This window comes from Venturia canescens, chromosome 5 (genome assembly GCF_019457755.1).
Source record: "Venturia canescens isolate UGA chromosome 5, ASM1945775v1, whole genome shotgun sequence".
NCBI lineage: Eukaryota > Metazoa > Arthropoda > Insecta > Hymenoptera > Ichneumonidae > Venturia > Venturia canescens.
The window spans coordinates 4363559-4388103 of record NC_057425.1 but is presented as its reverse complement, the minus strand read 5'-3'; the positions used below and the strand labels follow the sequence as shown (position 1 = coordinate 4388103).

Below are 24545 nucleotides of genomic sequence, written 5' to 3'. Positions count from 1 at the left end.
ATTAATCAGCAATTTATTTCGTGAGCCCAACTAATTTATTTCTCCAGATAAATTTACGAGAAACAATTATTTTTTGAGTGAAAATGAAAATATTTATCTTCAGGAATATTATCCCTATGCATTCGCATAACCTATAAAATTTCCGTTCATAATTCTCCTACATTTCCACGTCTGTGAGAACTCTTTTCACAAATTATTTCGAATCGCCCACTTTCACCTTACTCCTATAATAACCTCAAATTAATGTTCGCGTTAAATAAGTCAACAATTAATGAGATAATAAGTGTATCCAGCGCGCGAATACGCTGCTGTTCTTTTTGTTCCGAGGTTCTGGTAAATAATTAGTTCGGGCTATCTATAGTAATCCCGGGATTCGGATCAAGGATATAGGGCATAAAAGGAGGACGTTCGAGGTCCTTGCCATATCGATACTTCCGAACGCCGTTACATAGGCGGCATAACTTATATATCTACATACCTTTGGTCGCACGCGTGTATACGTATGTGTCTATATAAGTATGTGTATGAACATACAGTTGCATATGAATACATATCCATGTGAGTGAAGCGTACAAGTGCACCAGGAAAGAAGATAGAACTCGAGACAAACATCATCCACCCACCCTTGCTATTTCTCTCCATCTCTTTCTCCCTTCCTTCCCCCCCCCCTCTCTCTCTTTCTCTCTCCTTCTCTCTCAGACTTCTCTGTGTTACAGGGCTCTCTGACCCCGGAAATTCTGACTGCTAGACCTCTTCCATCGATTTTCTCTTCTTTCAGTTTTCTACCGTTTTTTCCCCACCCTCCATTTTCTCTGTCTCGCTCTTCTCTATAACTCGTGGAAAAAACCTGTCTTCCGGAAAAACAGGAACATTGTTATCGAGTCTTCGATCACATTCGCTCTTTATTATTGCGAGCTCTAACGAGAAAGCTGGATATGTCTTGTGACACTTGGCGCGATCGCATTATCATTATCGCCGAACAATTATCCGTCAATTTTTCTAGCTCGAGATATTTATGGCCACATTTCATTGTACTTCCAATTTCAAATTTTAACGGTTACGATGTGCGTGTTTGTAGGGAAATGTTGATTTGACTAGAACTGTACGTAATTCGGGCTTAAAGTTCGAAATATTGGAAAGGAATTGAAAATATATTTTTTATTTATCAATTCAGGAATTTTTTATTTTGTCATGATTTTTCTCGTGAACTTCGAGTTTTCGAGCACGTAAAAGGGCTTCGGGATCTTCGAGTCAGCGTATGAATTTTCATACCGGTGCTGAATTTAGCATTGTGAGTCGCGGACTCACCACTGTCAATAACTTCGATTCATTTTTTCAAAATTGTGTATTCCATCGAGCTGTATATCCGAATAATTAGATTTTTTTAAAAATGTTTAGCCTACTTATGAGATTTGAGCGTGATGTGATTTCGGGGAGGACAAACAACTTTACGATGACAGCGCCATCGTCAGTAATTTTCGTGCCAAATATGATTCGTCGGGCGAGCAGGTAGCTCAACTCTCACAAAAACAGCATCTAATCCGATTAGATCCCTGAAACGTTGATTTTCTCGTAATGACAACGTGGTTGGGAAGATAAGAATGACAATTTGACCAAAATTACTTGCGAGCTTTTACGGACTATTATTTTCTGCCCGTACTCCCGGCCATCATTCGCTGGATCAACGTTTTTTTCTCTCTCCTCCGTCTCACTATATGTCAAGATAAAAATGTCCTCATTCCCGCCAATATTTGTTAAGTAGGAACAACAGTCGAAAACGTTTTGTCAAGCTGATCGAAATTTGAGACGCTTCCAGTATCTCAGAGCTGCCAGACAGAGTCTTGGCTTTATACACACGCATTTGACACGCGATACCCCGAAGGAAAAGAAAAGGAAATGGTCGAAGGGAGCTTGGGAGGATAGACGGCTGCAAAGTGCACCGATATCTCCTTCCATTAGGCTTTTGTACAACGTATTTTATGGCGTAGATGCGAGTGACCGTTGGAAGCTTTCCGGAGCAAGTAGATCAACTTATATAGGTCAGACCACGGGCCTCCGCTTGCTTTGAATTTTTCGACTGCCACCTGCGCCATCTCGTGGAGTTTTCAAAACCGCTTGGAATTTTTCGTACAGCAACGGCTGGTAAGGTAGGTCGAAAATGAAACATGGCGCTGTCGGTTTTCTCGTACGCCTGCTTTGCTTATACCGATGGTTCGAAAATCGTAGTCAAACTTGGATTTTTTTTCAATTCCAATATTTCTCAATAGTTCAAAAATATGTTGGCGAGAACAAAATCGGGCTCGTTTAAAAAATAAGAAATCGACCAGGGTTCTTCTTGCAGGAAAAATAAATGGCATAATTAAAAGAAAAATAAAACTATTTTGCAATATTCGACGGGCTTTATTAATCATTACATGATGGATGCTCATTTGTCAGATATATGAATACAATTGATGATTTCATCGTAAATGATATTTGTTGAAACTTCAATTACGATATCAAATTGTGCCCAATCCTGTGCGGCAACGGACCCAAATGGAAATTGCGACCACCGTGGGAAAGATAAAAAAACAAATATAACGAAGCACGTGTAAGCTTTTTCGCGATTGCCATTTTCGTTCGATTAGGAAATCGGGCACGTCGAGCTCGCCCATCCCTTCTTCGAGGATGGATCAAGATTGTTGTTCTACTTATCAATAAATAAATACGCGATAGTGTTGGAAACTTTGATCACATGAAGTAACCGAAGCCGAACGTACGTTTTATGGCGTCCCAGTAGTACCTTTCCCAATTCTCTTTCGTTGTATCTTCCTCGCTGAAAAATTCACGAGGATTTCATTAAAACCATTAGGAAACATTAAACTACAGTAGATTTTACGTAAGAAATGCAGTCACGAAAAAGGTTTGTACGAATATCGTCACTGGTAAAAAAAAAATAAACGATCGGCTTGAAAGTGACCCGGAAAATATTTTGAATAATAGGAAAAAGACAGGAGGTAGGTCATACCTAACGGGAACTCCTGTTTGTATGATGTTGACCTCAGTGTGATCATTTTTCTCCGATATATCGATCGTTACATCACTAAAATGCCCGGCTGGCCATTGTTTGCACCGCCACCTTTGAACTATTTTCGTTGGTGACAATTCGACGAATTCACCGTGTACGTTACCTCCGAAAAATTCGAATTTTCCATCTTTCTTTGCTTCCAGTTTCACCGGTCCTCTTGTGAAAGCTTGTACCATCTGTGATTATTATTAGAAGTGTCATGTCATTATTATTAGAAGTGAATGATTTTTACTCCAAATCATTTCGATTGAGTTCATTTTGAACAAATTATAAAAAAGACTATTTGTGAAATTGAAAAAAAGTTTTTCGAACAAAATGACTTCAACGAGTCAAAATTACCTCGATAGTCGTGAAAACATTATAGAACTCTTGAGCCCGACACTGGAACTTTTGTTGTTGCTTGATCGACGTTGTTGCAATCTTATGTCCAACGGTCGAATTATTTGTAGGCGTTATGGCAGTATTCATCATATCTTTAACGTTAAAACCGGACTTGATATTTCTCACGTTGTCTTTGCTATTATAATCATCCTTGGGAAGAATCATTCCTTTCGTAAATTCTAGAAAATATTGAATAGAATAATTGACAAGTAACTGTATACATAGATAAGTAAAATTTCAATCATGCTAGAAAAGTTTCTGTAGTCATACCTTCTTTCAAAGCTGCTACGTACTTTCCTAGTGTTTTTCTAATGGCATCTTTACCCTGTGTATGCAAAAAGTGTTTGGTATTTTCTCCATCCTCTGTGCTGTTTGTCAATGTGAACTCAATCTGAAATTATCATTCCATTCCTCTTGTTAATTTTATTGAAAAAATTTTCTTCCTCCGCAAAATCGAGATTCCTTGAAAAAATTTAACTTACGTCAACTTCCGAAATTTCATTTTCTTCAGAAAGATTTGGAATGTTTATCTTTCCCCCGATATCCTTGTCTTTGTCCGATACCCACTTGAGAACAATTGACCATTCATAAAAGAAAATTAATTTTCCTTTTCTATTATTTACTACCGCTTCGCCTTCACATTTTTCTACTTCCGAAACTGTACAGGAGTCTGAAAACAAAAAAAAAAAAACAATTCTTGGTAAAACAGTTTGCCTACGACGTGCAAAAACTTATGAAAATAAATGTTCATCCAAAACTTACTGTCGGCGTTCTCAATTTTGAAGTTCTTGAAAAGGTCTTTGAGTTTTTCCTGGGACCAGGCACATGCATTTTTCTCCGTCCTGTAACATCGAATATTTATACAATATTTGTAAATTGCATATAATTTGATTACTGATATAGAGGTATAAACAGGTCAAATAAATCAACAAAAAAATTAAAAGTGTGAAGTATAAACGGTTTTAACGGATTGAAAAATTTTGCGAATGAAAAATAATCTTTTTTATTAAATATGAACTTACAACAATTTTTAAGATCAGTGATTCATTCCACAATACAAATTGGAAATAAAAGCAAACGATCATTCATCATTTTTGATTTGGCTACTAAATAAATTACATTGCTCTTTAACAATGCAAACTTCTATATTATGAAAAACATAGATTCCCAAAGATAATTTTGCTGACTGATTTACTTTTTTATAAAATTCGTAACCTTACCAGTGCCAGTTATTGACGTTAGTAGCATCAGGTCGTTCCTCGACGATCCATCGTGGATCACCTTCCCCCCATTTTGCCATTTTTTGCAAGGATTAATAGGCAAGAAAATGAATGAAAAAGGATAATACGTTTATCTGTAAGCAGCAAACAGACCGACAATGCAATGGAATATTTTGAAAATCGACGAAAAAACGTTAGATTTGACGAGTAAACACTTATTTTAAAAGATGAAAGAGCACATTTACCTCCACATAACCTCTTCTCTCGAATTTTCTACTCCCAAAGTTTTGAATTTATCATATACTACAAGATCAACCGAAATTTGAATATAAATCAAACGACGCGAATAACCAAGCGTGTCGTTTTCACTCACCTCCAAGTCTGTTTAAACTCGAAGTATCCGATAAAACGTAACTATACGAATTCTTTAAACCGCGGAAATATTTTGTCTGTAAAAGGCGATTCAACAGCGATCACGAGATTTTGTTGCTCTATGCTATGCTTTTGACCTCCGTCGACGTGAATTAAAAAATCATAAAATCGATCAGAGACTGACGTTCAAAGAACGATTGTGTTTCATACACTGAGAGGAAAAGCGATTCCGGAACGGTTTCTCACAGAGCGAAATATTTTCTGGAACATTCAGGAATAGTCTAAGCTTCCCTGAAAGTGTGGAACGACAGGCTCTTTCTCCGATCGTGAGTCGCCGTTTTCGCAGCAATCGCGACATCTAGCGTGAATATTAGAAAAATCGAATAGCGACGTGAGAAAATAGACTAACTATTCGACACATTAAAAAATTCGCATCAGGCAAGTTGATTATTCCGCAGGAATATCGATTTTTTGGTAGGCTTTATCTCAAAATAAGCAGAATTACCGTCATAAAATTTCTACGAATGATTTTCCGTAATGAAGTGAAAATCGATAATTGAAATGTTCATTTATTCGTTAAAATATGTTGCGATAGAAAAAGTTCTCATGATATATCCATCCAGCAGCGTTGAATGTTCGAACTGGTGAATAGATTGAATCGGCGAGAAAACAGGAAAAATAATGTACAGTCGGAGTAAATATGGTATAGACGAACGGTGTCGGATTTATTTATTATCCATCGAGATTTAAAAAAAATGCTTCATACAAATGTTGGATGGAAATGTAACAAAATAGTAGGGAGGTAAAAAAAGTTGTAGTCTTTTTTGGGACTCGATGGGTACACAAAGCGTTGCTGCAAAAAGGCCGATTTAATATTCTTCGGCACCTTCGCCTTCGCCATCGGCGGAATCGGTTCCGACCTCTTCGTAATCCTTCTCGAGAGCAGCGAGATCCTCGCGGGCCTCGGAGAATTCACCTTCCTCCATACCCTCACCGACGTACCAGTGAACGAAAGCACGTTTGGCGTACATGAGATCGAACTTGTGGTCGAGACGGGCCCATGCCTCGGCGATTGCCGTGGTGTTCGACAACATGCAAACGGCACGTTGAACCTTGGCGAGGTCGCCTCCTGGCACAACGGTCGGTGGCTGGTAGTTGATACCGACTTTGAATCCGGTAGGACACCAATCGACAAATTGGATCGTGCGCTTGGTCTTGATCGTCGCGATAGCGGCGTTCACGTCCTTGGGCACGACATCCCCGCGGTACAACATGCAACAGGCCATATATTTTCCGTGGCGAGGATCGCACTTGACCATTTGATTGGCAGGCTCGAAACAAGCGTTGGTGATCTCACCAACCGAGAGCTGCTCGTGATAGGCCTTCTCCGCGGAGATAACCGGAGCGTAAGTAACCAGAGGGAAGTGAATACGCGGGTAAGGTACGAGATTGGTTTGGAATTCGGTGAGATCGACGTTGAGGGCGCCGTCGAAACGAAGCGAGGCCGTGATCGACGATACGATTTGGCCAATCAGTCTGTTGAGGTTCGTGTAAGTTGGTCTCTCGATATCCAAATTACGACGGCAAATATCGTAGATAGCCTCGTTGTCAACCATGAAAGCGCAGTCAGAGTGTTCAAGGGTCGTGTGCGTCGTCAGGATGGAGTTGTAGGGCTCAACAACGGCGGTTGAAACTTGCGGTGCGGGGTAAATGGCGAATTCCAATTTTGATTTCTTTCCGTAATCAACGGAGAGACGTTCCATGAGAAGAGAGGTGAAACCTGAACCGGTGCCACCGCCGAACGAGTGGAAGATCAGGAATCCTTGGAGTCCCGTACATTGGTCAGCCAACTTTCGGATACGGTCCAATACAACGTCGACGATTTCCTTGCCGATCGTGTAGTGACCTCGGGCGTAGTTGTTGGCTGCATCTTCCTTGCCGGTAATCAATTGTTCCGGATGAAACAGCTGACGGTATGTGCCGGTACGGACCTCATCTGAAATTTTTTTTAATTCCCTCGATCAATATCTCCTTCGGTTGAGTAAATTTACCGTCTGCCGTTTCTGCTTCTACACGTTCGTCCTCCCGTCCTTACTTACCGACTACAGTCGGCTCCAAGTCGATAAAGACTGCACGTGGAACGTGCTTTCCAGCTCCAGTCTCGCTGAAGAAGGTATTGAAGCTGTCGTCTCCACCACCCATCGTCTTGTCAGACGGCATTTGACCGTCCGGCTGGATGCCATGCTCCAAGCAATAAAGCTCCCAGCAGGCATTACCGATCTGGACTCCAGCTTGTCCAACATGGATTGAGATACACTCACGCTGAAAATATAAAAAACAATACATTATTACTAATCAAACTTTTAATCGTCAATTTTTCGTGAATCATCGTTGGGAATCACTTTTGAATTATTGCAATTTGTTCAATATTTAAACCAATTACGAAACTTTATCGAAATTTACCAAGTTTCAAAGTTTTTCAAAGTTACATATTTTTGAGCTGGATTGAGACTTTAATAATTTATCGATTTCGATCTAAATTTTGAAATTTGAATAACATAATTTTTTCAAAATAATGTCAAGTAGCTTGATTTTAAAAAAACGCTCGTTAAGACGTCGTAATTAAATGGAATGTAGTCACGCCATAAAGTCCAAGGAAAAAGACCCTCGACCAAAACCCACTTCGATCGATTACGAAATACGGCGACATGGTAACAGCTCCAAATACGGATATTCGTTTCTCCGGCAAAAAAAAACCGCTCGAAGCTGGGCGACATATATTTATTACGACATTTTAATGTTCTGCGAAGCCGAGCTCCTCGAGACAAGAAAAAAAACGGGAGGAAACCAGTAAACCAAACGACTTTGCACGCGTATATACATACGTATTTTTTTTTATAATTGTTTCAAACGTTTCAAAAGGGCAATTAATGACATCATTGGAAGGATGAGCGAGAACGGGACGGAAATTCAAAACTGTAACTCGAAAGAAATGTATTTTCTCGAATATCTAGATATTCAATATCGTGAATTTTATTCAACAAACTTGATAATTATGCAAATGAGATTCGAAAAGTGACGGCAACGCTAAATGTAGCATGTACGAATCCGTATTCGGCGTTCCATCCTGTCAGAAGATACTGATAATTTTTTTTCATATTCAATCACTTTCGAAATTTTAGCAACGCCCATTTTTTCGATTTTTTTTTTCGCAAATCGGTCACGAATATTTTTCGTCAAAATACAATAAGAAATTCTATTTTGACGACGAATACGTGCAATTATAATCTTTACACTAAAATATTCGGTGTTCTAAGCTGCCAATTGAACGTAAGAAAATTGGTGAAGGTTTTGGAGCACGCTCATATTATTTCCGTCCAAAAATAATGGAGAATATTTAGAATTACAGAGCTCGACGATCTGTGGGATCTAGGAGAATGCATGAAAATCTAATTCCAGACATTCGAAAATACATTCGTAAAGGGAAAAAAACGGTTGGAACCCGTCTGTCTAGAGTAAGGGACGCCCTATGTTTTCCAATAATAGAGAATCATTGCCCTTTGTTGTAAAGCGACAAGGGCGTTGACGGTCAGAGAGCTCCGAGGGATCGATATAAGCGTTCACGGTTATATATATGCCCTTGTACGGTGTAGACGATGAGTCAACTGAACTTGTAAATACATGAGCGACAGAGAAAGAAAAAAGGGTGCGACCGGCAACGTACCGGCACGTTGAACCGTTACAAAAATGGCCGCTAACCACGCCAAGAAGCCTCCGAATATACCGAAAAATCGACAAAGCCACCCTAAATTCTTTGATTACTACGAATATTCATGAAATCGATAGAATATGGTAATTCGGATATACTTTTCACTTTGAAACAATTGAGCTGCTCACAAGCAGGAAACGAGGATTCTAGGAATTTATTATTCTACGAGGCACGCGTCGATTTTGTTTCGAAGTCAATTCGTCACACCTTCGAGCACACGTAGGACCGACCGACGAAATTTACAAGCTTTTCATGGAATAATGAAATGCCCAAATTTTTTTACTCACCATTTTTAGATGTGGTAGATTTTACAGGTAGCACTTGAATAGAGAGCTGCAAATATCTGGTCAGCAGAGCCGGTAATGTGGGGTCGCAAACCAAGATATAAGCTTATGCTGCTGTCTCTCGCGAAACTGCTACGCGACCTCGGAAAACTCTCATCTTTATAGCCTCGGCAGACGAAGTCTCGCAGCGTCGCTGATTCGTCGAGGAGCACGTCCTCGTTCACTTCTCATTGGATGAAAATTGTGACCGCAGAGCGCACCGGCGTCTCTCGCACGTCGCGCACAGATTATTTCTCGGGTCGAGAATGTAGTTCCTTCATAAAGACCGAAATTCTTCTTTTTACTAAGGAAATACATGTATAATGATCGTTGAAGCTCAAGTATATTGCTTCTTCAGGGAGGGAGCAACTCGAGTCAATGGCCTTGATAGAAATATTCTTTCTTTCGCTCCCATAATTACGAATAATTTCCGGTGGAGCGTCTCGCTTTAATGCACCGGAAAATATTGTTTTTGGTGAAACTGACCTGATGGTATAGTACGTGTTAAGCTCACAGCTCGCAGGATATTATTGAGCGGTTTCGCTTCACCGAAATTCATGTACGTTGCTAGTATTTGTCATCCCCATTTTCGGCTCGAACACATTTTTCCCCATATACGTTCGGCAAAATTTTATTCCGAATGCTATCGAGCCGAAGGGCTTAGCAACTGGAGAATCACGCGTTAAAAAACGTTATATACGTCCTTTGATTAGAGAGAAATAAACGAGAGATAATTCCTTGTGAGAATTCAAATTGAATTGAATTTTAACGCATGATCAATTACGGTACGACGAAGGCGCGGTTAAGCCACACGTAAATTATACAATGGAGCCGCCTCCGCTTTTTTAAAACGAATGTACATCGGTTCTATATTACGGTTGTCGAGGGTAAGGTGAATTAATTGAACGAAGCAATAAAATCAAGGTTGCAGTGAAATTCATGTATTTATTCCATCGAAATTTCATATTTCTTTCTTTTGACCTCCTTTCTTTTGTGCGGAGCTATGATCCATAAAAAAAAGCAAAACTTGTAGAGATAAATGTAAAAAATAAAATAAATTTACAAGCGAGATCACAATTGAGTTTTCGATGGAGACCGACGAGATAATTAGCTTTTTTTTTCATCTCTGTACATTTTTAATATTCTTCAGCGCCTTCGCCCTCGCCCTCAGCAGAATCCATGCCGACTTCCTCGTAATCCTTCTCGAGAGCAGCGAGATCCTCGCGGGCCTCGGAGAATTCACCTTCCTCCATACCCTCACCGACGTACCAATGAACGAAAGCACGTTTGGCGTACATGAGATCGAACTTGTGGTCAAGACGGGCCCATGCCTCGGCGATTGCCGTGGTGTTCGACAACATGCAAACGGCACGTTGAACCTTGGCGAGATCGCCTCCTGGCACAACGGTCGGTGGCTGGTAGTTGATACCGACTTTGAATCCGGTAGGACACCAATCGACAAATTGGATCGTGCGCTTGGTCTTGATCGTCGCGATAGCGGCGTTCACGTCCTTGGGCACGACATCCCCGCGGTACAGCATGCAACAGGCCATATATTTTCCGTGGCGAGGATCGCACTTGACCATTTGATTGGCAGGCTCGAAACAAGCGTTGGTGATCTCAGCGACCGAGAGCTGCTCGTGATAGGCCTTCTCCGCGGAGATAACCGGAGCGTAAGTAACCAGAGGGAAGTGAATACGCGGGTAAGGTACGAGATTGGTTTGGAATTCGGTGAGATCGACGTTGAGGGCGCCGTCGAAACGGAGCGAGGCTGTGATCGACGATACGATTTGGCCAATCAGTCTGTTGAGGTTCGTGTAAGTTGGTCTCTCGATATCCAAATTACGACGGCAAATATCGTAGATAGCCTCGTTGTCAACCATGAAAGCGCAGTCGGAGTGTTCAAGGGTCGTGTGCGTCGTCAGGATGGAGTTGTAGGGCTCAACAACGGCGGTTGAAACTTGCGGTGCGGGGTAAATGGCGAATTCCAATTTTGATTTCTTTCCGTAATCAACGGAGAGACGTTCCATGAGAAGAGAGGTGAAACCTGAACCGGTGCCACCGCCGAACGAGTGGAAGATCAGGAAACCTTGGAGTCCCGTGCATTGGTCGGCTAATTTACGTATACGATCGAGTACCAGGTCAACGATCTCTTTGCCAATCGTGTAATGTCCACGGGCGTAGTTATTCGCCGCATCTTCTTTTCCGGTTATCAGCTGTTCGGGATGGAACAATTGTCGATACGTTCCCGTACGAACCTCATCTGCGAAGGAACCAATCGTTGAAATTATTTTATTAGCTAGCAATTTGTGGAACTCGTTAACTCGTCAGTCAAAAATATTCCAGAACATTCGAAACGGAAATCCGCTATTTCTATAATATTCCAATTCATTTTCATTCATTCTAACTCGTATTTTCTTTAGGTGTTTTTTTTTGCTTATTGTTGTTGAAAATTACACTTTGATAACGTACCAACTACAGTAGGTTCCAAGTCAATAAATACTGCTCGCGGTACATGTTTTCCAGCTCCAGTTTCGCTGAAGAATGTGTTAAAGCTGTCGTCGCCTCCACCGATAGTTTTGTCGGATGGCATCTGACCATCCGGCTGGATACCATGCTCCAAGCAGTAGAGCTCCCAGCAGGCATTACCGATCTGGACTCCAGCTTGTCCAACGTGGATTGAGATACACTCACGCTGGAAAAGTAATAAAATTAATTCAACTCGTTCTAGCATTCAATTAATTTTTCTTCGTTAGCCTGTTTCCAGAAAACTTCACAAATTCGAGTCAACAAAATATTTTATTGTCCGATACTAAATATGAAAAAAGTGAGAGACCAGGAGCCTTAAAATATTTCAAGAATGGTAATAATTGTGATTATAAACGAATGTCATCGTTACTTTGTTAATTCAGTCTTGTGTCGAGAAAAGTCGCATATTTCTGTTTTTCACATTTTTACTGATAATTCTCATCCAACATTTTGAATGGAGAACATGACAAAAGTAATAATAATAACAGTTTTTTCGATTTCAATATTGCGTGTTAAATATCAAACGAATTAAAATGGGTGGGTCCGGCGTTCGACCCGGCAATAACCGTTAGAAAAGAAACATGGCCGCCTTCGACGCTTTCACTGTCATACGCCAACGTTCGAACTCGCATAACGCGTTAGAAAAACGATTAAAAAATAAACCACTGAACCACACAGAAACAGACTTACCATTTTTAAGAGTTTTTTAAGTTGATTTCCAAAGACGAAAAGTAGTAGTCAGCGGAAGCGATCAATGCGGCTTCTGCGAACTGTATACAATAACGTCTCACGTAGGAATACTCCGCGAGCCCGGTGACCCACGTTCTTTTATACCCTCGGGGAACCCTTTTTTTTCAGGGTCTCACCGATTCGTCGAGCGTGTCATCGCTGTGTTCTCTTATTGGTCGACACAAGACCGCAGTCCCATCAGCACTCCCAGCAGAGTGTTTCCTACGCTTCTGACAAATAGTGCCGAACTTTGTTTTTCGTTGAACAATATTTGTTTTGCATTATAATTATTATTTTGATTATCAAAGTAAATCAATGTTTCCCTCTGGTCAATCCTACATAAAAATCAAAGAAATATCATCTAGCATCATATGTATTTATATTTATATACACTTCATAAAACAGTAGCATACAAAGTTGTATGGGCTGTTCCACTTGTAAACGTGTTTTCTATCGTTCATAAAAGCGACGAAATCATTCAGTACCGCATCGATCCCTAACCGCATATCTATTTATGAAATCCTATAAAATTATTGTCAAAGTTGGAAAATTGAAGAATTTTTCTATTCCACTTGGTCTCATTGCGAAAGTAAATCAATGAATCGGTACACTTTCCATTAGCTGCACCAAGAGTGTCGTTCCTACACCAATCCTACCTTTTATGGAAGTAGCGTGTGGGGCATGACGTTATTTACCGACACAACGATATTTTTTTACCTGTGGCGTATAAGCTGAGAAGAATATCGTCTTTTATACTTCATGTGTATGGGCGTTAAAACGTGGGCATGGCAAACGTAGCCTTCGATACGTGTTTTGAGATATTATAAATAAAAGATATATGCACATGATCATTTAAGGCGTATCGAGTACCGAGTAGTTTCGCCGGAAATAGGCAGGATTGTGAGAAGAGTTTTAGTGATAATATCCTATAGTGAAACAATACTTGATGATTGAATTACGACGATTTTTACACTTCACTGAATCCTTAAACGACACTTGAAATATAGAATATTGCAGTTAAAGTTTGAGTACGAAGAATACCAGGGTTTTCGAGAGTTGCTTATGTTACTGATATTTGAGGTTTCCATATAGACGAATTGATTATAAAAAAAATAGCTAATCATTTGATAAAAATTTGCTTGTTTCTGAGCCATCAAATCTTCAAAGATCAAAGATGTTATTTGATCTCGTGTTTATTACTGAGGTGGAATAAAGAAAGAGAAATTAGAGATGTCATTTTTTATTTTACGTAGATTTTACATGTTCGAAATGCATAAGTAGACTTAAAGATATCGATCAAATAGTAAAACGCTTGAACGCACACAAAAATTGTGTAAAGTGAGTTGATTGCGTGCATTCAAATGGATCGTTCACCCAGCTGCGTGCATGGTACCAGTACGAAAACGTACGAAAATTTAGGATTGCAGCTGTCTCTATTATCTTGACTTTCCTTGTTGCCATACGGTACTCGAGAGGCTACGAAAGCAGACGCCACACGAAATTTTATACTCGTTCAAGCCTTGCACACGCTGTGTACTTTTACCAATTTCTATATATAGCTTGAACAGTTTTGGCGAAGGTCTTACCAAAAAAAAAGGAAAACATCAAAAAGAAACGGTTCGTACGGACTGGTTTTATGATGAGGAAGCGCCCTGCCCAATCAACAATGATCGAACATTTTGTATTATTATCATGTGTGTAGTCATTTGCTTGGCTGATTGTGTTCATATGAAGGTTTATACGTGCCTTCATGTTTTGAAAAACCGATAAAATATCAGAGGCCTAATTTTTCAAAAAATGGAATTAATGCGCATTGCGGGGGTAAGATAAAATTCTTCGACACACATTACAATGCGGATTTTTAGCGTGTCGAAGTAGAATGGAAACAAATAAAATGTGCAGTTTAATAAACGTTAGAATTTTTCATTAATTATTTTATTTTCGTTGAGTTCTGATGGCGACAATGTTCGACAATCAATTTTACACTTGCGTGATCTTCCAAAAATGTCGACTCGTGTTCACATGCTCTGCCGCTACGATCGACATGAGCTGCGCATGCAATTTTGCGTCGGTGTGGAAAATAGCCGTGTTGTTATAACGCTGACGACCGGCGGTAAAAGTTAGGTTATCATCGTCCAATTAAAAAAATACTGGAAGATTTAAAACATAAATTGATCTTTAAAAAAAAAAATCTCGCGAGCTCAAAAAACAAGTCTACAGCTCTCGTGAGTCCAGCACTAAATGAATTTATGAAAAAGAAATGGAAATTTCAAAGAGATAATAGAAGCTTTGTTGGTTATGTACAGGAGTTGGTGGTCGAATAATCCATGAGCAGTCGTATTTTCGAAAACAGAAAAGAACGAGAAGTATTGAAATAAGTTGCAAGATGGCTGGTGTAGGTAAAGTAGCCACAAAATTTCGCGAAAAATTTAGTTATGTGCAAAAAGAGGCTGTGCAATGGTTTCCTGGACACATGGGGAAGGGTCTAAAACAAATGAATCAGCAATTGAAGAACGTAGACTGCGTTATAGAGGTACACGATGCAAGAATACCATTAACCGGTCGTTTCACTGAGTATCGGAATACAATATGCGGCCTGAAGCCTCATATATACGTTTTGAATAAGAAAGATCTAGCCGACATGAGTCAGACAGCGACAATCTGCGCAAAGCTCAAACATATTGGATTGGAGCATGTACTCTTCACCAACTTTCGTGATCATCAATGTTCGGGGACTAAAAAACTTTTGCCACTTGCTACTAAATTAATAACGCAATCTAATCGTTATAACAGATCAGACAGCGAAGATTTTGCAATAATGGTAATAGGCGTACCCAATGTTGGCAAATCCTCGCTGATAAACAAGCTGAGGAATAAACATTTAAACAAGAAAAATGCTACACCAGTTGGCGCTGTACCTGGCATCACCAGATCCGTTCTTACTCGCATAAAAATAAGTGAAAACCCTCCTGTCTACCTTCTCGACACTCCTGGAATTCTAGAACCTCAAATTCGTGACATTCATACAGGATTGAAATTAGCCGCCGTTTGCTGTCTGCAAGATCATTTGGTGGGAATCCAAACCATAGCTGACTATGTTCTCTACTGGATGAACAAGAATCAGCGATTGGAATATGTCAGTGTTCTTGGCTTGTCAAAACCAACGGATGATATAGTTGAAGTTCTAACCATTGTTGCTGTTCAAATGGGAAAACAATTGAAACTGAAAGGTGTCGACGGACGTTTAATAACCAGGCCTGATTATCGAAGTGCTGCCGAACATTTTCTTAAACTTTTTCGTACAGGTGCAATGGGCCCTGTGTGTTTGGATCTAGACTTTGTCAGTGGTGACCAAAATCACGACGCGTAGTTTCCTCATGGTAGAATAGAGTTTTTTAACAATTCATGTATACAGCCTGCGTCGAGATATATTTTATCAATAACATTTGTTATTATTTGCTGATATTCAATTTTATAAGTACCAAATAGTTGTACAAATAAATAGTTTATTTCGCTATACAAGACACCATGCGTTTGTTCAGGAAATCATTAGCACATCCTAGATTTACACAGCTATAATAATAAATTAAAGGATTAATTAATTATTGCGGATGCTGGGAGAAAGATGGTGAAAAATAGGAATTATCAGAGCGGAATAATCACGCGATTCTTGTACCTTCTTCTATTATTCATATCCTCCGACTTACTTGAAGTTTGGACAAAATTTTTAAGTAATATTTAACATCTTACAAATGTAAGTATCGTTATGTCTTTCTGTTAGAATAAAACGAACATTGGTTGACACAAAACACCAGGCACCGACTTCTTCTGCGTTCGGTGGTTCAGATTCAAGCACGTGTACGTTTTTCTCGTGATTGTCTTGCCCCACTTATCTTCCAGAATTTTCTCCCCACTTCCTGGTTACTCCTTCCTGGGTCACTCCGTGTAACGGGCATCTCCACCTCTATATCACACGTTGGGGCTCACTCAATCCATACCACTTTCTCCCACACGACGTAGTAGCTTTCCCTCGTTTCGTTTTGGCCCCGGAAGAACCGCATGTTCTCGTAATTTCTTACGGAAGAAAAATTGCCGATCACAATAAATCGAATTCAGTGCGTTGAATTTTTCTTGTCAATTTCCAATATTTTATAATTATATTTGCAACTGTGTTTCAAATTTAGCGAGTATGTTCGCCAGAGTCACGTTTTATCCGACTCTATTCTACAATGTGGCTATGGAAAAACTATCTTCGCGAAGATGGTATGATCGGATCGACGAAACCGTTATTCTCGGTGCCTTACCATTTCGAACAATGACGAAAAAGGTGACTTTCAAACGCACTAATTCAAACATCATCCTTCACGATTATTTACTTATTCTGAGCCCATTAATCTTTGACAAGGTCATTGATGCACTTGAGAAAATTCTATTTCATTTCGCAGTTGATAACCGAAGAAAAAATAGCTGCCGTCGTTTCGATGAACGAGGACTACGAATTGAATCTATTGTCCAACACTGAGAAGGTATTGTATCTGATGGATGTCAAGATTATTTGTAATTTTGACAGTGAATTTGTGTACAAAATCCGAATAAAGGTCTCTTAATATTCGCAAAATTATTCTGGGAACGCTTGAGGCGATAAAACTCTTCAGCCAGTATCGTTGAAGGTGTAACACGATTCCATGCAGAAATCGAAATTTATTTACTGTTCTTGGCTGTGCTAGAATGATCTCATTTTTTTTCTGTTATGAACATCCTATCGTGTCATCGTAGCAATAAATAATGGGGAAGTAAATTTTAAATTGACAATGAAATTATAGAAAAAAGTCGCGGTTTTTTAATAGTTGGCGCTCTTTTTTTTTACTTTTTTAAAGTGTTTTTTTTAAATAATTGAATTACGTAAAGATCAAAATTGTAGTTAAAAAAATGTTGACGTTAAAAAAAAATGAAGAATCGAATAAAAACAGAACTTGGGAAAAAATCGGCAAATTTTTTTTGAAGATCCGTTTGATTAACATTTTCGGCGAGATGAGAAAACATTTGATTTTGATAAAAATAAAAAATGGTCGTTATCCGATTGTTTCAGGAATGGGCTGACCAGAACGTTCAGTTTCTGCAATTATCAACTACGGACATATTCGAGTCGCCCAGCCAGGATAAGCTTCAAAAAGGTGTGAATTTTATCAACAAATTTGACGGCAGTGGAATAACACCGAGTGGCAAACAGCCGGGATCCGTTTACGTTCACTGTAAAGCTGGAAGAACGCGAAGTGCAACACTCGTTGGTTGTTATCTGATGAAGGTAAATATTCACGGATACGAAAAAATAAAAAAATTTATGCAGGCCTAGAAAAATTCACAAACTTTTTGGTGAAAAAAATATTGACGAGTTTTATTCCTACAGAAACACGGATGGAGCCCGCGGCAGGCAGTAGATTTTATGAAAAGCAGACGCGAGCATATACTCTTACACACTGCTCAATGGCGAGCATTGACACAATATTACCAAAATTACGTTGAGAATCAACCTCAAGAGAAATGTAATTAGTGAATTGTCATTGAATATTGCTGACTTGTACATTGTTACTTAGATTTTTTCAAATGGTGCGTTTGGATTTTCCTCATGAGTACAAAAATTTGTTATTTATAAAGCTAATGACGAGAGGCGTATAGCAATTATTGATAGAATCGTTTTTATATAGTGTAAAGTATAAATATAAAACACCGAACAGTTTGTAAGCAAAATTTCATTTTTCTTCGTCAATTTTCAAACAACTCGTCGAAACTTTTGTCTTAACTGTTTTCGTGTTTAGTTTCATTGATGTTGATGGTCGCGAATTTAGTAGCTGCGTTTATCGCCTTGTCCACCAAAAACGAAAGCTTCTTTTTTGGCACCCGCGCTACTCTCATGTGACGAACGAGGGCGGGATCTTCGCCTTTAGGGGCAGTGGCTTGACCTCTGAAGATCGGCACGATAATATTCATCCAGGATTCAGCATTGAACGAACTCGTTATCATTTCCTACGGAAATATACAATCCTTTTTTCAAAGAAGAATATCATTTCGGTATGTAAATAAGCAATTGACAAAAGAATAATAATTTACCTTTGGTACGCAACAACGCGCTTTGACCTTTCCACTCGTATGAGCGATCACGAGAACCGGAGTTTTTGTACATAAGTTTGTAACGCGCTCCAACGAGACGTCTTCCAGTGTTGTTGTATTTATGGGCTGGAGACAGTGAACGACGAACGGCATCGTTGTGGTACAAACTACGTTTTTCATCTCAGCTTCCAAAGAATTTCTGGAATAAAATTTGAAAAAAATCAAATGAGAGTGAGTGAGTAAACGGAAATAAGATTTTGATGCTGAGGAAACCCATTGATTCATTTTAGCTTTAGCATCGTTTCGTAAATTTGAAAAAAATCGTCAAAAAATGATCGAACTCCTGATCTTACTTCATATTTTCACTTTCACGAGTGTGCAATATTTTGAGCAAATCATTGAGCTTCTCGATACACTCTTCAGTCGCGAGATACGACATCAGTTTGTTCTCCGACCGATTTTTGAACCGACGTTTAGTTTCATCGATTCTTTGCGCTACTATGTTCGGTTGCATGTGTCCCTTTTGTAAAGCCTCCTCAATTTCGACCACTTCTTGTTTCGCATTTTCACCAGCGAGGCGAGCTAGACGAGCCAACGGGCCAGCAACCGCTTTAATTGTGCGGCTCGTTGTTCCTTGACTTTTCATGCTCAGAACACAAAAATGCTCCAACACTCCAGTCTTGTGAACGTGGGTTCCACAACAGGCTTCTCTGTTTGAACAATCGTTTTTTACATTTAAAATTCATCATTTTTGTCTTCTCAATTTTGAAAATCAACCTTTGAAAAATATTGATTTCGTGTGAATCAAAATGGGAAAACTATCGTTGCATTCGAATGGATAAATTTTCACACTTTTCAAACTTAAAAAATTTGTGGTTAAACGACCATTTTATTACTTTGATTTTAAGTTTTCGCCGTCGATTTCGACAATTCGAATTTCCGTATCCGGGTAAACTTCTCCAGGAATAATCGTAAGATTTTTTTCAGCCAGCAAACCGGCCATATTTACAATTTTCGTATCCACAGGTATGTCTTTTCCCACGCAGTCGTTGATTAATTTTTCAATATTTGCGACGTGTTCGGTGTTGACTTGTTCTCCAAAAATGTTGAATTGAAACATGAGATTTTCTTTTGAAACGAGGCTACTCCGTTGCGAAATAATGGGAAGGACTTTTCTCAATGCAGCGTTCAACAAGTGAGTTGCGGTGTGATTTCTCATGAGCGCAGTCCGATTCAACCCGTCTATTGTAACTACGCAATCGTCTCCTGCCTGTAATTCAGCTTCGGAACTTCTGTAAAACAAAGATTTTATTCATTGTTGAAAGGATTATTGAAAAATAGAAAAACCGAAGGTTGTCAAAATGTTTCTTTAAACTGACTCTGTATCCCACGTAACGAAATGCCCGACATGGATAACGTAGCCACGCATTTTATAAACTTTCTCTACGTGGAATAAAAGAGTTCCGATTTTTATAAAACCCTTGTCCGACAATTGTCCTCCCTCGGGCGAATAAAACGGGGTTTTGTCGAGTATTATTCCTATTTCAGTTGTAGCGTCAATGATGGAATTCACTCCAACGACTTTGCCACTTTGAGCCACCGTACCTTTCAGGATCGCTCGGTCTTCGTCAAAGGCCATTGGTTCCGTTTCCGAAATAAGTTTACCTTTAGAATAAACCTTTTAATTTCACATCAAAAAGTTACAAACTGTTCTGTGAAGTTAATGAACCACAAATAAAAACATGGAAATGTTATCAATTTTCAATTTCTGCAAGTAAATGAATTTTATATTTGCAACGCACCATTGACGACGAATCCCATAAGTTTTGAGTCAACAGGAGGAAATTCGTAGCTATTTTCATTGAATGTGTAGCGATATTTGTATTTATCATCGGTTTTCTTTACTTTTTTCGATTCTAATAAACGCAGAGAAGTTGGCGAAAGGAGATTTTGTTGCGCTTGTCCAGTTGCGATCTTCGATCCCATTTTAATGTTTTCCAGAGCTTGGAAGAAGTCATTTTTCTCGAATGACAGAGATTCGATGGATGCGAGTTCGGATATAGTTTCTGGAGCAAGTCCGTACGTGTCGTAAAGTTTGACAGCAAAATCTCCATTTAAAATTCCAGTTTTTCGTCTGCGAAAGAGAGAAACTTTCAAACGTTATGTCGTGGCGGATCTTAGTGGATTGCGCAACTTTTCTAAGGCTCACAAATCTGCAAGAGTATTTTGAAGATCTCTGTATGCACCGACCAATCCCGGTGCGGTCGAATCGCTTACTTTCGCCAACGCTGGACGAGATTCAACTAATGTTTGCCATTGAGCTCCGGAGTGTTTCTTCAACGATTTTCTTACGTCTTGTTCATACTTGATTATCTGTTGAATCTGTCAACAATATAACGAAAATGCTAAAAATTATCTTCCATATACTTTTTTGATGATTGCATGAAAATATTCTGTGGAGTGTCTAGTGAAAATTCACTCTCACCTGTGGCAAATTTTTCGATATTTCCGGATATACGTCACCTAAATTCTCGGCAACGTGATGTGTCAATTCGCAAAGGATATCACTTCGGTGAAAAATATCTTCCCCCACCGTTATGGCTTTCCGCAAAACTTTTCGTAATTTGGGACTGCACAACACAAATATGAATTATTTTGCGAGTATAACGCCAGCTATACTGTCAGTGCAAGTCAGAAAATTTTTAAATCAATAAATAAGAGGCTTTCTATAATTTTGAAAAAATGACTGTACTTGTATTCAGGAATCATTCCATCTGCAAGAGCAACTGTGATCATTCTTGCATGATCAGCGAGAATTCTGTAGGCAGTATCGATGGAATTTTTATCAGCTTCACCGAAGCGTCCCCCGTACTTTGGGCAATGACAAAGTTTTTCAATGGCTTCGAACAACGGAGTAAAAAGATCGGTATCGTAATTGGACCTTTTGCCTTGAATTATGGTGACCAATCTCTCGAAGCCCATTCCCGTATCGACGTGATATTTGTCCAGAGCCACGATCGGACCATCGTTGAATCTTTGGTATTGAATAAACACTAAATTCCACAATTCCGTGAGATCGTGATAACCCTTGTTTACTCGTGATGATTGGTTGCTCGTTTGCATTGTGTGGTCAACGTGAATCTCTGTGCATGGACCGCACGGTCCGCTTAAACCCATTTCCCAAAAGTTATATTGCAATCCAAAAGGCAATAATCGGTCGTCGGGAACTCCTAGGCGACGCCATATTTCCTTGCATTCGAGATCAGCCTCGAAACCGAGCTTCTCATCTCCTGCGAAATATGTCACATACAAATGTTCTTTCTTCAGGCCATAAGGTCCTGTTAATAAATTCCAAGCGTATTCACAAGCCTCTGCCTGAAAAAACGAAATAATTAAGCAATGACAAAGTGGAGAGAGCGAGTTCTTAGACTGTTTTTTTTTAAACACTACATCGATGTTTGAATATTGCTGAAAAATCTCAATAGTTGAGAAAATCTATGACGCTCAGATAAGGGAAATACAAAAAGCCCACAATACTTTAAATATGTATAAATAGCAATTTTCAAAGAGACCTTAAAATAATCACCAAACGACCAGTTTCCAAGCATCTCGAAGAAAGTATGATGATAGGTATCCAGTCCTACAGTTTCTAGATCGTTGTGTTTGCCACCAACTCTGATGCATTTTTGTGAATTTGCTACTCGCACAGCAGGAGGATTGTGATGGCCTAAGAAAACTCCTTTGAACTGAAAGTTATTCAAACTTTTAAAATGGTAGCGGAGGGATCATTCCTATTTTTCGTTGAACTCATATTTTGTTTATCAAAAAACTTACCTGGTTCATGCCAGCATTAACGAATGATAGAGTGGGATCATTCATCGGTAAAACCGGACTGGATGGGACGTATGTGTGATTAAGATCTTTTGTAAAATACTCCAAAAACTCTTTTCTAATAATTCTCGAGCTTTTGTGAGTCATACCATTGGTATTGTATGATCGTATTATCGTCATCTTTCTGAGATGATATAATTGACGATTCAACATTTTTTGTACGCTCGATTATTAGAATTTAGAATCGAAATTACAAAATAAATTTTGAGCTTTCAGCCTAGTGTAAATATAACCTCGAAATTATTGGAGAACTAAACCAAAAAGTGATTCTCATATGACTTGGTTGACAGCACATTTCATTAATTTTCACAATTCCCCAATATTATAATCCTGTGACACTCAATCATCACTGATTTTTGTGATAACTTCATAAAATCATGTTTATCGAGGGTATAAAAAATAAATCGCCGGTGGTTTTTTAAAATTCAATATAACGGGATTAGCGAGAAAACAAATCGATCGTAGCGCCCTAGTTAAAAATACGTCAATATCAATGAACTCGATCCCCGTGAACTTGGTCGACTGATTTTATTTTTTAGTGTAAAATATTAAATAAATGATATTGTAAAGCTTTTTCTTCAGAATTATATATATTCTCTTTATTAAAACTGCATTATTAATGGTTGAGAATATTCCTAATAAATATATTATATAAGAATTCAAAAAGCTAAAAACGAGGTGAAGACATTAGTTTTTGAATTTACGGATATCGGGTAAAAAGAATGTAACTCTTGTGAATTTGTTTTTCCAAACAGGAAAGTTTTTATTTTTTTTTAGATGTTGTTGACATAACACGAGATATACGTGTAGTTGACTTACGACCTAGGACGCTCTTTTTTCTCTTTGTAGAGGGCCAATAGCGATACATTTGCTACTTTAACAACTTTAAATCGAACACCGGGGATATCACCCACCGCATGTCCTTTTCGTCCGAATCCGGCGACGAGGACTTCGTCGTTTTCTTCAATGTTATTAAGACATCCGTCTCTAGGTACAAACGCCGTTATTTTTTTCCCGTTTTTTATCAACTGTACTCTGACACATTTTCTAATGGCAGAGTTTGGCTGTTTCGCCTCCACACCCCTGGAAAAGACAGAATCAGAGTTAAACACTTTCAATTTAAAACATTGATTACATTCAAATTCAATTAAATTCTGAAACGAACATTAGCTGTGACCGAACCACAAAACATTGAGAAAGTTGTTGATGAGCTTCGTAATCAGTCGAATGATTAGATCACCATTTCCTTGGAAAATGACTTATCAAAGTCAAACTTTTTTACTTGAATGAACAAAAGAGTTAAACGAATCTTACACTTTTTCGAGTACTATTCCCTTGGCATGGGATGCCCCGCCAAAGGGATTCGCCTTCCATCTGGTACCGAGATGAGCTTTTTTGTAATCTTTGTCGTTCCACCGTTGATCACGGCGGTGGTTAACATGTTTTCGCGCAGTGCGCAATCCACGGGGTTTACCTGTAACGAAAAATAATAGCTTAATACGAAAAATAATTTGAAAATAATCTCCATCAAGAAGATCCACACATTCTCGTCACTAAATAACAGCTCGTAAACTTAAAATAATATAAAGTTGAAAAAAATTGGATTGATAGAATCGTTAGAAGGGAGAACGCGTGAAAACACAGTCAACCGGGCGTACGCGTGCAACGATAGCCCCTTTTTTTTCGTCGTATTTATTCAGTCGGAAAAACAAATTTTTGAATTTTATAAACATACGAAATTTTCAGACAATGCATCATTATGTATTGTGTTGTAGGATTGTTTATTTGAAATTTGCGACCATAAAGAAAGTGAATTATAATCGTGAAACTCGACGTACCCATCTTGCTACATGCACAACCCAACCGGAAAAGAGTTCAACGCCATCAATGGCACGAGGGCAAAACGCTTCATCTTCTCTTTTTGGCTAGTCTCACGTTCTGATCCGTGAGTCTAGCCTGATAACTGGTAACTAACCGCATCGGCCATTGGGCCTGATTGGGCCATTAAAAACGCTGCTACCCAACATGACCAACATCAACAGCGGAAACAACGTATAGTCACTCACAAAAACTTTCTACTACCCAATCCCACCACCACTTTTGGGTCATGATTGGCGGTGTGACGTTATCGGCGATTGTGGTACTCGACGTGACAC

At 39.1% G+C, this 24545-nt stretch overlaps 7 protein-coding genes across 12 annotated transcripts; 2 read left to right on the top strand and 5 right to left on the bottom strand.

Moving 5' to 3' along the window:
- Nucleotides 1-2379: 2379 nt before the first annotated feature.
- On the bottom strand, nucleotides 2380-5357 carry LOC122411098 (activator of 90 kDa heat shock protein ATPase homolog 1). 2 transcript variants are annotated; one of them, XM_043419640.1, is made up of 9 exons: nucleotides 5042-5357; nucleotides 4914-4971; nucleotides 4669-4802; nucleotides 4211-4290; nucleotides 3931-4118; nucleotides 3719-3839; nucleotides 3407-3627; nucleotides 3008-3243; nucleotides 2380-2815 (listed from the first exon to the last, which is right to left on the bottom strand). In XM_043419640.1, exons 3-9 carry the CDS (start codon nucleotides 4746-4748, stop codon nucleotides 2731-2733), a joined length of 1011 nt encoding a protein of 336 aa, XP_043275575.1. In that variant the 5' UTR covers nucleotides 4749-4802; nucleotides 4914-4971; nucleotides 5042-5357; the 3' UTR covers nucleotides 2380-2730. The 2 variants fall into 2 exon arrangements, with proteins under 2 accessions (XP_043275575.1, XP_043275574.1); XM_043419639.1 differs by lacking the exon at nucleotides 4914-4971 and having other exon boundaries at nucleotides 5042-5356.
- Nucleotides 5358-5739: 382 nt separating this feature from the next.
- LOC122411422 (tubulin alpha-1 chain-like) lies at nucleotides 5740-9248 on the bottom strand. The gene is made up of 3 exons (XM_043420176.1): nucleotides 9097-9248; nucleotides 7140-7362; nucleotides 5740-7036 (listed from the first exon to the last, which is right to left on the bottom strand). Exons 1-3 carry the CDS (start codon nucleotides 9097-9099, stop codon nucleotides 5910-5912), a joined length of 1353 nt encoding a protein of 450 aa, XP_043276111.1. The 5' UTR covers nucleotides 9100-9248; the 3' UTR covers nucleotides 5740-5909.
- Nucleotides 9249-10057: 809 nt separating this feature from the next.
- Nucleotides 10058-12487, bottom strand: LOC122411423 (tubulin alpha-1 chain). Its single transcript, XM_043420177.1, has 3 exons — nucleotides 12352-12487; nucleotides 11605-11827; nucleotides 10058-11395 (listed from the first exon to the last, which is right to left on the bottom strand). The coding sequence occupies exons 1-3, from the start codon at nucleotides 12352-12354 to the stop codon at nucleotides 10269-10271; spliced, it is 1353 nt and encodes a 450-aa protein (XP_043276112.1). The 5' UTR covers nucleotides 12355-12487; the 3' UTR covers nucleotides 10058-10268.
- Nucleotides 12488-13903: 1416 nt separating this feature from the next.
- PTPMT1 (protein tyrosine phosphatase, mitochondrial 1) lies at nucleotides 13904-18138 on the top strand. 3 transcript variants are annotated; one of them, XM_043420183.1, is made up of 5 exons: nucleotides 13904-14211; nucleotides 16575-16717; nucleotides 16836-16916; nucleotides 17480-17695; nucleotides 17798-18138. In XM_043420183.1, the coding sequence occupies exons 2-5, from the start codon at nucleotides 16580-16582 to the stop codon at nucleotides 17939-17941; spliced, it is 579 nt and encodes a 192-aa protein (XP_043276118.1). In that variant the 5' UTR covers nucleotides 13904-14211; nucleotides 16575-16579; the 3' UTR covers nucleotides 17942-18138. The 3 variants fall into 3 exon arrangements, with proteins under 3 accessions (XP_043276118.1, XP_043276116.1, XP_043276117.1); XM_043420181.1 differs by lacking the exon at nucleotides 13904-14211 and adding an exon at nucleotides 14703-14789; XM_043420182.1 differs by lacking the exon at nucleotides 13904-14211 and adding an exon at nucleotides 16263-16505.
- Nucleotides 14770-16199, top strand: LOC122411425 (mitochondrial GTPase 1). Its single transcript, XM_043420179.1, has one exon. The coding sequence runs from the start codon at nucleotides 14777-14779 to the stop codon at nucleotides 15758-15760; it is 984 nt and encodes a 327-aa protein (XP_043276114.1). The 5' UTR covers nucleotides 14770-14776; the 3' UTR covers nucleotides 15761-16199.
- Nucleotides 18070-22838, bottom strand: AlaRS-m (alanine--tRNA ligase, mitochondrial). Of its 3 annotated transcripts, none has more exons than XM_043420173.1 (11): nucleotides 22333-22838; nucleotides 22071-22244; nucleotides 21251-21873; nucleotides 20984-21128; nucleotides 20708-20880; nucleotides 20301-20632; nucleotides 19878-20163; nucleotides 19395-19790; nucleotides 18852-19208; nucleotides 18499-18697; nucleotides 18070-18414 (listed from the first exon to the last, which is right to left on the bottom strand). In XM_043420173.1, exons 1-11 carry the CDS (start codon nucleotides 22540-22542, stop codon nucleotides 18187-18189), a joined length of 3123 nt encoding a protein of 1040 aa, XP_043276108.1. In that variant the 5' UTR covers nucleotides 22543-22838; the 3' UTR covers nucleotides 18070-18186. The 3 variants fall into 3 exon arrangements, with proteins under 3 accessions (XP_043276108.1, XP_043276109.1, XP_043276110.1); XM_043420174.1 differs by having other exon boundaries at nucleotides 21251-21869; nucleotides 22085-22244; XM_043420175.1 differs by lacking the exon at nucleotides 22333-22838 and having other exon boundaries at nucleotides 22085-22226.
- Nucleotides 22839-23127: 289 nt separating this feature from the next.
- On the bottom strand, nucleotides 23128-24386 carry LOC122411427 (40S ribosomal protein S23). Its single transcript, XM_043420184.1, has 3 exons — nucleotides 24228-24386; nucleotides 23704-23863; nucleotides 23128-23472 (listed from the first exon to the last, which is right to left on the bottom strand). Exons 1-3 carry the CDS (start codon nucleotides 24229-24231, stop codon nucleotides 23205-23207), a joined length of 432 nt encoding a protein of 143 aa, XP_043276119.1. The 5' UTR covers nucleotides 24232-24386; the 3' UTR covers nucleotides 23128-23204.
- Nucleotides 24387-24545: the final 159 nt, after the last annotated feature.

What these genes read in the sequence shown, in the direction of transcription:
- LOC122411098 (XM_043419640.1), bottom strand. Translation starts at nt 4,748, where the DNA reads ATGGCAAAATGGGGGGAAGGTGATCCACGATGGATCGTCGAGGAACGA. An exon ending in CGTAGCAGCTTTGAAAGAAG is followed by an intron (nt 3,628 to 3,718) that starts GTATGACTACAG and finishes AATATTTTCTAG; the next exon opens with AATTTACGAAAGGAATGATT. An exon ending in ATGTTTTCACGACTATCGAG is followed by an intron (nt 3,244 to 3,406) that starts GTAATTTTGACT and finishes TAATAATCACAG; the next exon opens with ATGGTACAAGCTTTCACAAG.
- LOC122411422 (XM_043420176.1), bottom strand. An exon ending in CTTGGAGCCGACTGTAGTCG is followed by an intron (nt 7,037 to 7,139) that starts GTAAGTAAGGAC and finishes AAAAAATTTCAG; the next exon opens with ATGAGGTCCGTACCGGCACA.
- LOC122411423 (XM_043420177.1), bottom strand. An exon ending in CTTGGAACCTACTGTAGTTG is followed by an intron (nt 11,396 to 11,604) that starts GTACGTTATCAA and finishes GTTCCTTCGCAG; the next exon opens with ATGAGGTTCGTACGGGAACG.
- LOC122411425 (XM_043420179.1), top strand. Translation starts at nt 14,777, where the DNA reads ATGGCTGGTGTAGGTAAAGTAGCCACAAAATTTCGCGAAAAATTTAGT.
- PTPMT1 (XM_043420181.1), top strand. An exon ending in TATTGTCCAACACTGAGAAG is followed by an intron (nt 16,917 to 17,479) that starts GTATTGTATCTG and finishes CGATTGTTTCAG; the next exon opens with GAATGGGCTGACCAGAACGT. An exon ending in TTGGTTGTTATCTGATGAAG is followed by an intron (nt 17,696 to 17,797) that starts GTAAATATTCAC and finishes TTATTCCTACAG; the next exon opens with AAACACGGATGGAGCCCGCG.
- AlaRS-m (XM_043420173.1), bottom strand. Translation starts at nt 22,542, where the DNA reads ATGTTGAATCGTCAATTATATCATCTCAGAAAGATGACGATAATACGA. An exon ending in CGTGAAAGTGAAAATATGAA is followed by an intron (nt 18,698 to 18,851) that starts GTAAGATCAGGA and finishes ATTTTATTCCAG; the next exon opens with AAATTCTTTGGAAGCTGAGA. An exon ending in CGCGTTGTTGCGTACCAAAG is followed by an intron (nt 18,415 to 18,498) that starts GTAAATTATTAT and finishes ATATTTCCGTAG; the next exon opens with GAAATGATAACGAGTTCGTT.
- LOC122411427 (XM_043420184.1), bottom strand. An exon ending in GGAATAGTACTCGAAAAAGT is followed by an intron (nt 23,473 to 23,703) that starts GTAAGATTCGTT and finishes TGTCTTTTCCAG; the next exon opens with GGGTGTGGAGGCGAAACAGC.